The sequence below is a fragment of the Pseudorca crassidens genome, chromosome X, assembly GCF_039906515.1.
Source record: "Pseudorca crassidens isolate mPseCra1 chromosome X, mPseCra1.hap1, whole genome shotgun sequence".
Classification (NCBI taxonomy): Eukaryota; Metazoa; Chordata; class Mammalia; order Artiodactyla; family Delphinidae; genus Pseudorca; species Pseudorca crassidens.
In genome coordinates this window covers 133,392,548-133,405,336 of record NC_090317.1, presented here as the reverse complement: position 1 = coordinate 133,405,336, position 12,789 = coordinate 133,392,548, and the positions used below count along the sequence as shown (strand labels likewise).

At 46.8% G+C, this 12,789-nt stretch overlaps 1 protein-coding gene across 2 annotated transcripts in view; it reads right to left on the bottom strand.

Moving 5' to 3' along the window:
- The window catches only part of LOC137217415 (dehydrogenase/reductase SDR family member on chromosome X-like), a 194,835-nt gene that overhangs the window by 14,700 nt on the left and 167,346 nt on the right, over positions 1–12,789 (bottom strand). The window contains exon 6 of one of the 2 annotated variants that reach the window (XM_067724211.1): positions 7,026–7,233. In XM_067724211.1, the coding sequence (XP_067580312.1) occupies positions 7,026–7,233 (208 nt within the window). The remainder of the gene's footprint in view (positions 1–7,025; positions 7,234–12,789) is intronic. The other variant, XM_067724212.1, reaches the window with a different exon arrangement.

Here is a 12,789-nt window from a genome sequence, read left to right as displayed (position 1 = left end):
AATGCGGTCTTTGCAGCCATGAAGGTTCTGAGATGTGGTCCTCCTGGATGAGGTGGCCCTACATCCAAGGGTCCTTCTAAGAGACAGAACAGGAGAGACCCAGACACAGAGGAGAAGCCACGTGAAGACAAGAGGCAGAGACGGGAGGGACGCGGCCACGAGCCCAGGGACGCCTGGAGCCCCCAGAAGCTGGAAGAGGCGGGAAGGACCCTCCCCTGGAGCCTCCGGAAGGAGCGCGGCCCTGGGACACCTTGACCTCAGACGTCTGGTCTCCAGGACTGGGGGAGGGTGGATGTCTGTGGTTTTAACCCACCTGATTTGTGGTCATTTATGACAACGACCCCAGGAAACAAATTTATGGTGCAAAGAAAGTACATCACAGACATTACTCTACTTATGTCAGGATGAAAAAATGCAAAATTAAATTTCAGAGACACACCCACGTAATGAGAAACAGGAGAATGGGTAACACCACAGCTGGGATAGGGGTTACGTCTTGGGGGAGGAAGGAATGTGCCTCTGGAGCAAAGCAGGGCGTGGCAGATGCTGTGATGACGTGTGCTCATTTATTATTGACTTTTAAATATTTTATTCTGATGTGTTCAGAGTCTGTAACATTTTTAATAAACCCTATTCAGAACCGAAACAAACATCAGCATTTCAGGAAATAATTAGGAATAAATGCAATAAATATATGGGCATTTATGGAGAATTAATAAGGCACCTCTGAAAAGCTCAAAGATTTTGATCACCAGTTCCCAAGTGTGGCTTTTCCAAGACCAACAAGCAATTCTGCGACTCCAGCAGGGTGTCCTACCATTCAACTCCATTCTGACACATCTACCTAGAGGTAGCCTCAGACCCCACAGGTGAAGGGCTCAGTCCCCCAGGACTACCCCTCCCTCTACCACAATTCCGACGCCAGGTGGTCACCTGTGCCTCGGACCAACCGGCTATAGATGGAAGGTTGCCATGACCCCTCCTGGGGTTCAGTTAATTTGCTAGAATGGCTCGCAGAAGTCAGGAGATATTTTACTCACTAGATCACTGGTTTATTATAATAGCAGATAACTCAGGAAAAGCCAGATGGGACAGATGCAGAGGGTGAGATCTGGGGCGGGGGCAGGGGACCCCCAAACCCTCTCCAGGTTCTCACTTTCCTGGTACCGCCACGTGTTCACGAACTAGGAAACTATCTGAACCCTGACCTTTGGGGGTTTTATGGAGGCTTCATGACACAGGCACCATTGATTAAATTATTGGCCATCGGTGATGGACTCAACCCCCAGCCCCTCTCCCCGTCCCCGAGAGGTCAGGGGGTGGGAATGAAAATTCCAACCCTTTAGCTGCTGATTGGTTTCCCTGGCAACCAGCTACCATCCTTGAGTGAGTTCCAAAGGGCACACCTCATGAACATAACAAGAGACACCTTTCAGGCTCTCAACACTTGGGAAACTCCAAGGGTTTTAGGAGCTCTGTGCCAGAAGTGGGAACAAGGACCAGGCACATATATTTCTTATTATAAAACACAGTATCGGGCTCCCCTGGTGGCGCAGTGGTTGAGAGTCCGCCTGCCGATGCAGGGGACAAGGGTTCGTGCCCCGGTCCGGCAAGATCCCACATGCCGCGGAGCGGCTGGGCCCGTGAGCCGTGGCCACTGAGCCTGCGCGTCCGGAGCCTGTGCTCCGCAATGGGAGAGGCCACAATAGTGAGAGGCCCGCGTAACGCAAAAAAATAAAATAAAAAAAATAAAACACAGTATCGCAAGCATCAAGAAAGACGTGGTCAAAACCAGAAATGACCTATATTCAGACAGAGAGCAGCTCTGTCTGAAATCCGGAATTAAATCAAAACTCCTCCCACCAAGGGGATCAATGTACACATACAGCTGGTTCAGTTTACTGTATAGTATAAACTAACCCAATCCTGGAAAGCAACTATACACCAATAAAAAAAAAATTCCCCCTCCCAAATTAAGTTTTCTTACGATGATTATATCGGTTGTGAAAAGAGGAACACCGCCAAAATGTACAAAACATGTGAGCAAATGATTGCACAGGAGAACCCCTCCTCCTACATGTTGCTTTTCTCGATTTGCAGAATCATCTAAAAGGTGGTCTGGAAAGATAATCGGTTCAGAGTCAGGAAAGGCAGGACAAGAGAGTGATAGCGTAGATAAGAGTAAATTCAGAACAGACGGAAGCAAGGGCAGGTTTCTAGGAAACCCCTTCAGTAAGCGTCACGGTTGGCGGTTTTAGTCATCGTCATGGTGTGTGGTCAGCAGAGAAGGATGGACCCTTGGACACAGGGCTCCTAGTTTGAACAGGAATGAGCACCTGGGGTCCTCCTACATCACCCCCTGCGGACATCACCTAGGCTAAGGATTCAGTTGTTGCCACAGGTAAAAATACTGGAGGGGAATTTCTAATCACGTCAGCCCAGAAACCATGAAAGTTCAACAACAGAACAATTTACAACAAGGAAAAAAAAATGTTAACCCCTTGACTCATTCTGGCAAAAAGTACTTTCTCTAAGACCGAAGGCACAAGAATTCATCGCGGAAGATGAAACGAGTGATTATGTCCCTAATATAGAGAGAAGCTTTTTCTGCATCATCACCTCCCCTCCGCCACGCGCGCGCACACGCACGCACACACGCGCACACACACAGATAAGGGTCCCCACAGGACAAGAACCAACAATTCGCACAAGTTGTCACATGCACAAAAGGAAATTCGATTTTGAACGGAACCACAAAGGGGAACTGGGTGATTCAGGAGAGCTGGGTTTTGATGGCCTGCTGACAAAGATGTAATTACAGCTGGTGCTGGCTGCATGCTGGGGCCCGGCTGTAACTGTTAATTCATACTTGTCAGAATCTCAGTTCCACGGGTGGCCCCAAAAGGCTGCACTGAGGAGAGCCCAGTGGTGGAGAACTCAGGGCGACCACTGTCATTTACGGCTTCCACCCTCCCCTCCAGGGCTCTGGCGATCACTGTTTCTAATCTCTGCGACCCCGTGGTGAGGAAGAAATGAATGTGGTCCACCCGCCAAGACTGTGAAAGCTGGTCAGCACCTCCCACTGAAAGGTGATGGTCAGAGGAAAGAAAGACGTAATCCTAGTAAGGAGCCAGACACCGTCCTGTAAACACACCATCTCGCTGCTAACGGGGAAGAAAACGCAGGGTTAAACGGGACCACATACGGTCTGGGGGCAAAACACTAGAAAACTATCAGCAGAAATGTGCTGTGGGAATTTGGGTACCACATTGTACATGTGCACAGCCTCCAGATAGACAAACTCGCTTTTAAAAATTTATCCTAAAAGAATAATCGCTCCAAAGACCTAAACAGACATGTCTCCAAAGAAGACAGACAGATGGCCAACAGGCACATGAAAAGATGCTCAACATCACTAATTATTAGAGAAACGCAAATCAAAACTACAGTGAGGTATCACCTCACACCAGTCAGAATGGCCATCATTAAAAAGTCTACCAACAATAAATGCTGGAGAGGGTGTGGAGAAGAGGGAACCCTCCCGCACTGCTGGTGGGAATGTAAATTGGTGCAGCCACTGTGGAGAACAGTTTGCAGGTTCCTTAACAAACTAAAAATAGAGCTACCATATGATCCAGCAATCCCAAATATCTGGAGAAAACTCTAATTCAAAAAGATCCATGCACCCCAATGTTCACTGCAGCACTACACCCAACAGCCAAGACATGGAAGCAACCTAAGTGTCCATCGACAGAGGAATGGATAACAAAGATGTGGTGTGTATATATAATGGAATATTACTCAGCCATGAAAAAGAATGAAATAATGCCATTGGCAGCAACATGGATGCAACTAGAGATTATCATACTAAGTGAAGTAAGTCAGACAAAGACACATACCATATGATATCATTTATATGTGGAATCTAATTTTTTTTAAATGATACAAATGAACTTATTTATGAAACAGACTCAGACATACAAAACAAACTCATGGTCACCAAGGTGGAAAGGGGGAGAGGGACAAATTAGGATTTGCGAATTAAGAGATACACACTCCTATATATAAAATAGATAATCAACAAGGACCTACTGTAGAGCACAGGGAACTATATTCACTACCTTGTAATAACCTATAATGGAAAAGAATCTGAAAAAGAATATCTCTCTCTCTATATATAAAATATATACATATAACTGAATCATTTTGCTGTACACCTGAAACTAACACAACGTTGTAAATCAACTACACGTCAATAAAAAGCAAAAAAAAAATACAAAAATAAAAAACAATGTATAAAGAAAAGCAAGAAATAACCACAGAAACACCAATGTGTCTGGGGGCACGGGGCCTCCTTGGGCAGGTAGGTGATTTCATCCCTGTGCTTCCAGTGGGGACAGTAAAATAACGACAACCATGGCCTCTATGGGCCTCACTGGGTTACTTGGGGATTAACTGTATATAAAGGAATTATTTTCAGCTTGTAGCTCATACAGAGGGCGACAGACTGGATGTTAATTTTTCTTATGATTATTGCACGTATCAGGGTAAAACCGACCACAACCTAACTGCACCAGAAAGGAAGTCTGATCAAGAAAGAGATACCCCAGACGGCAATGCAGGGGGAGAGGATTAAGAGGTCCAGACGACTAGGCATAAAGTGAGCTCCAAGGATATCGTGCACAACACCGGGAACAGAGATGATAGTTTCTAATAACTATAAATGGAGTCAAACGTTAAAAAGACAACCCAGAGACCCTTGCATACTAGATCGTCAGGGCTCACTCCACGTGGGCAAAATGGAGCAGGAGGGACACCGAAACAGAAACACGGGGAACCTTTAATCGGAGGGACTTGAGGGGCCTGGCGTTCATCATTTCTCACTTTGGCATCGTGTGAGCCATGGCCATGGCGGCAGGCACATGTCACCAAGCCTTCTGTGTGTCCCCAGCTCCTACCTCCTCGCCTCAACCCCTGTGGTCTGGTTCACGTGTACTGTGAGAGCCCGCCCTTCGCCCCGGCATCCGGCCATGGCTGTGCTGTGCCCTGGGTGTCCGATGCCCTGTGGAGAGGGGTCTGCTGAGGTCTAGCGGGACCCAGATGAGTCCTCCAAGCGGCCTTTGGTGGGACTGAGACTGACATGTCCACACGGCTGGATATAAAATAGAGAACCAACAAGGCCCTACTGTAGAGCACAGGGAACTCTACTCACTATCTTACAATAACCTATAATGTCATGGATGGATCGAGAGATTCTCATATGGAGTGAAGTAACTCAGACAGAGACAAATACCGTGTGGTATCACTTATATGTGCAATCCAAAAAAAGATGACAGATGCAGGGGACACGGGTTCGAGCCCTGGTCTGGGAAGATCCCACATGCCACGAAGCAACTAGGCCGGTGAGCCACAATTACTGAGCCTGCGCATCTGGAGTCTGTGCTCCGCAACAAGAGAGGCCACGATAGCGAGAGGCCCGCGCACCGCGATGAAGAGTGGCCCCCGCTCGCCAGAACTAGAGAAAGCCCTCGCACAGAAACGAAGACCCAACACAGCCAAGAATAAATTAATTAATTAAAAAAAATAATAGAGAAACATGGGTCTTAATGAGATTCTGCAACTTTTTTTTAGTTAGGAACAATTGCTTACCTAATCTAGGTATTTGCAGTTAAACCATGAGTTGCACGTCAGACACCTATTCATTTCCTTCTGCATTAAAAGTTATCAGTAAATCGGGGATACTTAGAAGGTTTTAATAAGTCATCTTCCTTTATTTCAAAAGCTTGGACTTTGTAATGTACTTGTTATCATAAAATACCTGACAACTGGTCTGTCTCATTTGGATGCTGCAAGAATAAAATTAAGATAATATTCAAAAAAAAGACGACACAAACGAACTGAATTACAAAATAGAAACAGACTGACAGGCTTAGAGAACAAACTTACGGTTATGGGGGGAAGGGTCAGAAGGAGGGATAGATTGGGAGTTTGCGGTTAGCAGATGCAAACTCTCACAGGTAGAATGGATAACCAACAAGGACCTGCCGGAGAGCACAGGGAACTCTACTCAATATTCTGTAACAACCGAAATGGGAACAGACCTGAGAGAGTGGATACATGTATATGCGTAACTGAATCGCTGTGCTGTACCCCTGAAGCTTACACCGCACGGTTCATCAACTGTACGCCAACAGGAAATAAAAAGAGAAGCAAAGCGCTGTCCAAGGAGACACCGCGCGCAGGGCGGCACAGACACAAGCAGGAAGCACACGCGATTAATCCTGAACTGGAGGGAGGCTGGAGGGGAAGACACACGGCTTTCACTTCTCGAGGCAGACAGGTGTGCTTCCAACGCCCTTCAAGAGTGTGCAAACCAGGGCTTCCCTGGTGGCGCAGTGGTTGAGAGTCCGCCTGCCGATGCAGGGGACACGGGTTCGTGCCCCGGTCCGGGAGGATCCCACATGTCGCGGAGCGGCTGGGCCTGTGAGCCATGGCCGCTGAGTCTGTGCGTCTGGAGCCTGTGCTCCGCAACGGGAGAGGCCACAACAGTGAGAGGCCCGCGTACCGCAAAAAAAAAAAAAAAAAAAAAAAAAAAAGAGTGTGCAAACCAGGGCCAGGGAGAGCCCAGAAGGACAACCCCAGATGCCGCCTGCTCTTTCAAGACATGACCCTCTGAGATCCATCAGCCCCGAGTCAGACACGCTCGCTAATGACCAGGGTCCTTGGGAGCAAATGCAAGCCCGCCACCGGCCTCTGACCGAAATCGCTTTTTCTCTTTTCCAGCAACAACAAGAACAAAAAAGTGCCGCGTGGATACACAGGGGAGGGTTCTGCCTCGGTGCTTATCTCGGCAATGGGACCACGGGCTCCCAGGCCACGAGGATTCTCATCGTCCTGAGGACCGCCCCACCCCCCCACCCCGGGCACAAGTACAGAAAGCCCAGCCCCTTCGGGAAACCAAACTCTGCCCACGTGGGCTCGGAGCACACAAGCCACCGCGACACACCCGACCACCGCAGCCTTACCTTGAATAGGCACCACCCGAACAGCTTCTTAATGAGCCGTGTGCCCCAGAAGACGTGTCTATACAGGTCGGTGTCCACCACGCCGGGGTCGGCCACGTTGGCGGTCACGGCGCTGCCCGTGGCCTCCAGCAGCGCCTGCAGGCGGTAGGTGAACAGCACGAGGGCCAGCTTGCTCTGGGCGTACGCCGCGTGCGCCGAGTAGCTGCTGCTGCAGAAGCAAAGCGGGAGAGGGTGTGAAACGCAGGCGTCTGGCCCCGATTTCCCCTCGCCCGACCGGGGAGGCAACCTCCAGCTACAGGCTGAGGGCAGCTACACACGCACCTGAGTTCAAGCGTCTTACGGGAATCGTTTCCATCTCTGAGAACTGACTGCGTTTTGCTCTCCTCCGAACGCTCAGCGCTCGGGAAACAGGCCCTGATGCGTGTCCCACTCGGACACAGCCTGTCCATCTTAGCTTCCTGTCGTTGCAGATCATGTTATGGGGGGCACAACGTGTTCACAACCCGGGATGCCTCTCTGGCAAAACACATCGTTTCTCATTCCTTAGGGCTTAGTCACTTTCTTCAGGCCCACAGCTCCTTTTCCTGAGTTTTATGGGATATGAATACAGCCCCACCTGAGTTCCTTCTTCTGGTGGGATGTGCCCCATATTCTATGTTACTTTCACTCTTTCAACCTCAGAGGTGTCTCCTAAGTTGGGAGAAAATCCATCTGTGGAATTCACCCTCGTGGGAGTTTCACACAAAGATGAAAAGAAGGAAATCAGAGTCGTCGCGTGAAACGCGGAGAAAACACGCTTTGGAATTCAACGGACAAAGGCTCTTCCTAAATAGGAATTAAAAATTGCAATAAATGGGGACTTCCCTGGTGGCGCAGTGGTTAAGAATCCACCTGCCGACGCAGGGGACACGGGTTTGAGCTCTGGTCCGGGAAGATCCCACATGTCGCGGAGCAACTAAGCCCGTGCACCACAACTACTGAGCCTGCAGGCCACAACTACTGAGCCTGCGCTCTAGAGCCTGTGAGCCACAACTACTGAGCCTGCATGCCACGACTACTGAAGCCCTAGAGCCTGTGCTTCTCAACAAGAGAAGCCACTGCAATGAGAAGCCCGTGCACCGCAACAAAAAGTAGCCCCTGCTCGCTGCAACTAGAGAAAGCCCGCGTGCAGCAACGAGGACCCAACGCAGCCAAAAAAAAAAAAAAAAAAAAAAGATTGCAATAAACGAACTAACTTGACTAAATGATTCAGAAAAGCGAACTGAGAAAATGTGACCAAGGAAAGCACAGAAGGGGAAAAAAATAATAAAAGGAAAAGGGAAATATTAGAACGTAGAAAACAGGACAAGAAAGGGTATCAGAAATCGAGCCTCGTACGCTTAGTTGCCACGTGAGACTTTCTGAAAAACCTCAACTCTATAAATTGCACACATGGGCGCTTGTCTGTTCCTATGTGACAACCACATCAACCCCTTTTCGGACTGATTTCCGGCCTCCTGCTGTTTCCTGGGTAGCATCTTTCTTCCTCATCAGCACGTCCCCACCGTGTGCCCATCACACAGCCCCTCGTCACAACAGGCCACAGGCAAACTCGGAGGTTTGGCCTCGGGTCCATGCAGTTTAAGCTGAAAAGAAGCCCCGCGTCTTTTGTCTGAAAGATGACTCAGAACAAGTCAGCCAAGGGTGACACCGGACAAGCTGGCCGCAGGGCGTCGGCCAAAGGAATTCCAAACAGGTCTTCTGTTGGAGGGAGGAATTAAGACAAAAATATAGCGCACAGACGCCCTCCTCTGATCCACGACAACCTCCCAATTATCGTCGAGATACTTGTTTTGGGCAGTTTCCTCCTGTCTCTTCCCCCCAGAAGAGGAGAGAGCTCCAAGAAAGAGGGAGTTATTAAGTGGGGGGAGAGAAAGGCTGAACTTTCACCTTGGAATTGGGCCATGTCGACCTCACGTGCACGCGTCTGCTCCTGAATTACCAGGGCTGTTTGGGAGGGAACAGGAACCCCGAATTTAGAAAGAAGCGAAGGAACCATAAATGTGCACATTCCTCAAGGGTCAACTGGCAAGTGATGTAACTGTAGTTTCCTAGGGTAGCATGGAGAAGAGAGAACGGAAATTCTCGAAATATACTATGTGGCTGGGAAAGTCAATACATTTCTCTACAGGAGGAAAAAAAAATCAAGAGTACAAGTCATTTCAGGAGAGGTTCCCTGGTGGATTTAAAGATAAATAAACATCCACAGTAGAACTGGAAAAGAATCAAAGCCGATACACAAGAGGACATGATTCCCCATGAAAGTTTAAAAACAAAGCCCGGAGGAACGGCAGGGACACTTGGTGTTTGAAACAATGAAGAGACTGTTGCAATTTTAACAGACAGAAGGCAGCTGAAAGGGAGAATCAATCCACAAACTTAAGCAGAGGTAGAAGAAATTCAGGAAATGTCTGCATGGCTTGATTCGAAACATGAGATTTTTAATACGTTGCTTTTGTAACGAATGGTGTCAAAAGGTAGAACGGAAACCATAAAAATATATCTTTGTTTTCAATAAATAATAATCTGTTGATGTAACTACTTCATAACGAATTTGAAAGTCGATCTGGAACAGAAGTAGAGGCAGTCTTGTGGTAGAGGCTTTTTGTCGGGGAGGAAAAATTTTTCTCCTGTACTTCTGTGTTCCGTACCTGAGGCGTGCAACTTAAACCACCAAGTGTCAGATTAAAGAGAGAAGTTTTTACTTCTAACTTTACACGTATGGGGAACTTCATAGAAAAGAAGAGAAAACCCCAAAGAGTTGGGAAGTCCTCATTGCTCACAAGTTTCTGCTTTTAGTCAGATAAGGGAGGCTCCCGAAAGGCACCCTTCTGCATCTGTTGCTTCTCCAGAAGCTCAAAATAACCTGTATGTCAAAGTGGCATATTCTGAGTTGGCATACTCAGACCCCCACCACTTTCTCTACCTTACAGACAAGAGGAGGAAAGGTGAAAAATGATATTTTGAACACAACATATGCAAAGCTGTGTATTGAATCAAAGACTCGATAATCCTCAAAGGCGTTCTTGATTAAAAACTAGGAAAACATTACTTAGAGATGGGAAAGCCTATTCCTAAATTGAAGCAGCATGGCTTTCTGGTTGGGAAGAGGACACTGGATTTTTGGATCCCTGTTTCATGTAAGCAGTGTGTGACATTTACAAGATTGAGGACTGTACCTGGTCTCCACCTGGCATTGATCTGACAGCCGATCTACACCCACTGAAGAAGTTACACTGAGCCACCAGAGACCAGGTGCTAAGTGCACAGGGTCCGCTAGTGCCCCCGTGCTCAGCAACATGCCAGGAATGTAGCAGGTCATACGTTGCCGCTAAGCAAATGAGGTTTTCAAGTTCTCATCAAAGACAAAGTTACTATTGCCTATGACAATAAATGCACACCCACATATTTCTACCTTTTAAAAAATACACACGTGAAATCTACATTTTAATAAAGTATTGTAGGGGGGAAATCTTTTCCCTCTATCCTCTTAGGTTCTGTCCTGGGGCCTGCAAATCAAACTGTTGAAGGACAGTTTAACGGGAGAAAACAGTTTTAATTACGTACATACATATAGGAATCCCCAAAACGATGTGATTCAGGGAGGTGGCCAGATGATAGAGGCTTATCTACCATCTTAGGGTAAACAAAGGAAAAGGGGTTTGGGGATTCTGGGTGGAGGCGGCAGGTTATGGGAAGGGAAGAAGTGTGTGTATATAAAAAGGACCGTCTTGTTATGCAAATAAGAGTCTCGGGGCGAAAAGAGTCATCTCCAGGAGTAGCTCTCTCCCTGGAATGGAGACCTTACTACACATGGAAAATCCCTGGATAAATGTAAATTTCCTTTACAAAACAGCAAATTGATACTGTATTTTTTAGACAGTTGGGGGCGGTGGCGGAGGGAAGTAAAGAGCGTTTCCTGGGTCTGCTTGTTCTCAATTGCCTTTAGCTCAAAAGATGGCATGTATCAAAGAGGTACACTTGGGGCTAGCGTGTCCTGGTCCCCTTCAGTAGGACCAAAGGTATACCTTGGGAGAACTTTTTAAGGACAATATTAATTTTTCATTATTATAAAAGAAATATATATTGGTTGTAAAAAAATGACAAAGCTCAAAGAAGAATGGAAAATCAATTCCATAGTGATGTCAGTGTTCCCCTCCACCAAGAAATGGCCATTGATCACACTGCCTGAGTGAGTATATTTGTATAGACACAGATATGTATATGAATGTGTGTACATATGTGTGATCGCACATATATGTACATGAATGTGTGCAACCACACATATGTATATGAATGTGTGTATACGTATGTGTAATCACACATATGTATATGCACTCATATATACATATGTGTCTATATACTCATATATACATAGATGTATCTGTGTCTACATATATACTCATATATATACATGTCTATATATATACTCATATATATGTATATGTGTCTATATATATACTCATATATACATGTGTCTCTATATGTGTGTATACATATTCATATATACATATTTGTGTCTATATGTGTGTCTCTATATATATATACACCCATTTACATATATGTGTGTGTGTATATATATATATATATATATATGTTTGTGTGCGTGTATTCCATCCTATCTTAAAGATGGCTTTCCTCACTGGCTTTCCACCATCTTTGACCTACACCGTATTAATCCTATGCTTTGATGTTTCAACTACTTCCACACGAGTGGTCAAGGTTACTTCTGCACACTGCTCTCTACTGCCCACAAGTAAACTACCGCCCACCTGTCTTAGAAAACCATTTCGCATTAAGTGTCTCACGAGGAGTCCGTTTCCTGAACTCCCTCAATCCCATGAGAAATCATGCCTATGACTATGGGATTTCTAAGACAATATCTTGAAAACCATTAATTCACTGAGCTTTCTTGTTGAAGGAAAACCCCAGGGAAACACACATGACCCTGAATGTGGATATGATTAAGGGTATCTGAGGTCTGTGTTTTCAGCGTGTTATAGAAAACATTATTCTCCTCTTGCCGTTGGAGATCAGAAAAAACCAACTGGCCTGGACAGCTTATTATAAGAAAGGAGCTCTTCATTGATTACCTTGATGGACACCGTGCCATATGTGTGTGTGCGTGTGTGTGTGTGTGTGTGATGGCTCAGTCCCACTCCAGTAAGACAACTGACTGTGTGATGCTCACTTCATATGAGTAAGTCCCATTTGCTTCCCTTGAAAGTTCAATTCTGAGACAGTAACCCATGAGCACATGGCAAACACGATTATGGAAACTCCACGTACTACCCATAACCTAGTTTCCAGTTGGCGCGTTTTGGATGCTGGCCGAGCCTGGTAACGATCAGTCTGCAAGCAGGACCCGTAGCCAGCACGTCGGCAAGTCAATAATCCCTCAGCTCCAAACGAAGTTCTCCCTTGACAAGACGAACAACTGCCTTGCATTCTGCCTTGGTGTCCTAGGTTTAACACGACGGAGGAAGATGGAAAGAGAGACCACCCACCAGGACCTCTGAAAGTATCGTCACCTAAGAGGAGTCTGTCCTTCCACGAAGGGAAGTCGGCAGAGACAGCCCGGGATGCGGCAGGGCCGCCTGTGAATTCCAGCCTCATCCAAACACCTGCTACAGTTGGTCACAGAAGCACGGCAAGGGTGCCGGCTGCCTGTAAGGGGTCCCAGGACACACACTGAACATGCTAAATGTTTAGTGAAAACCACATC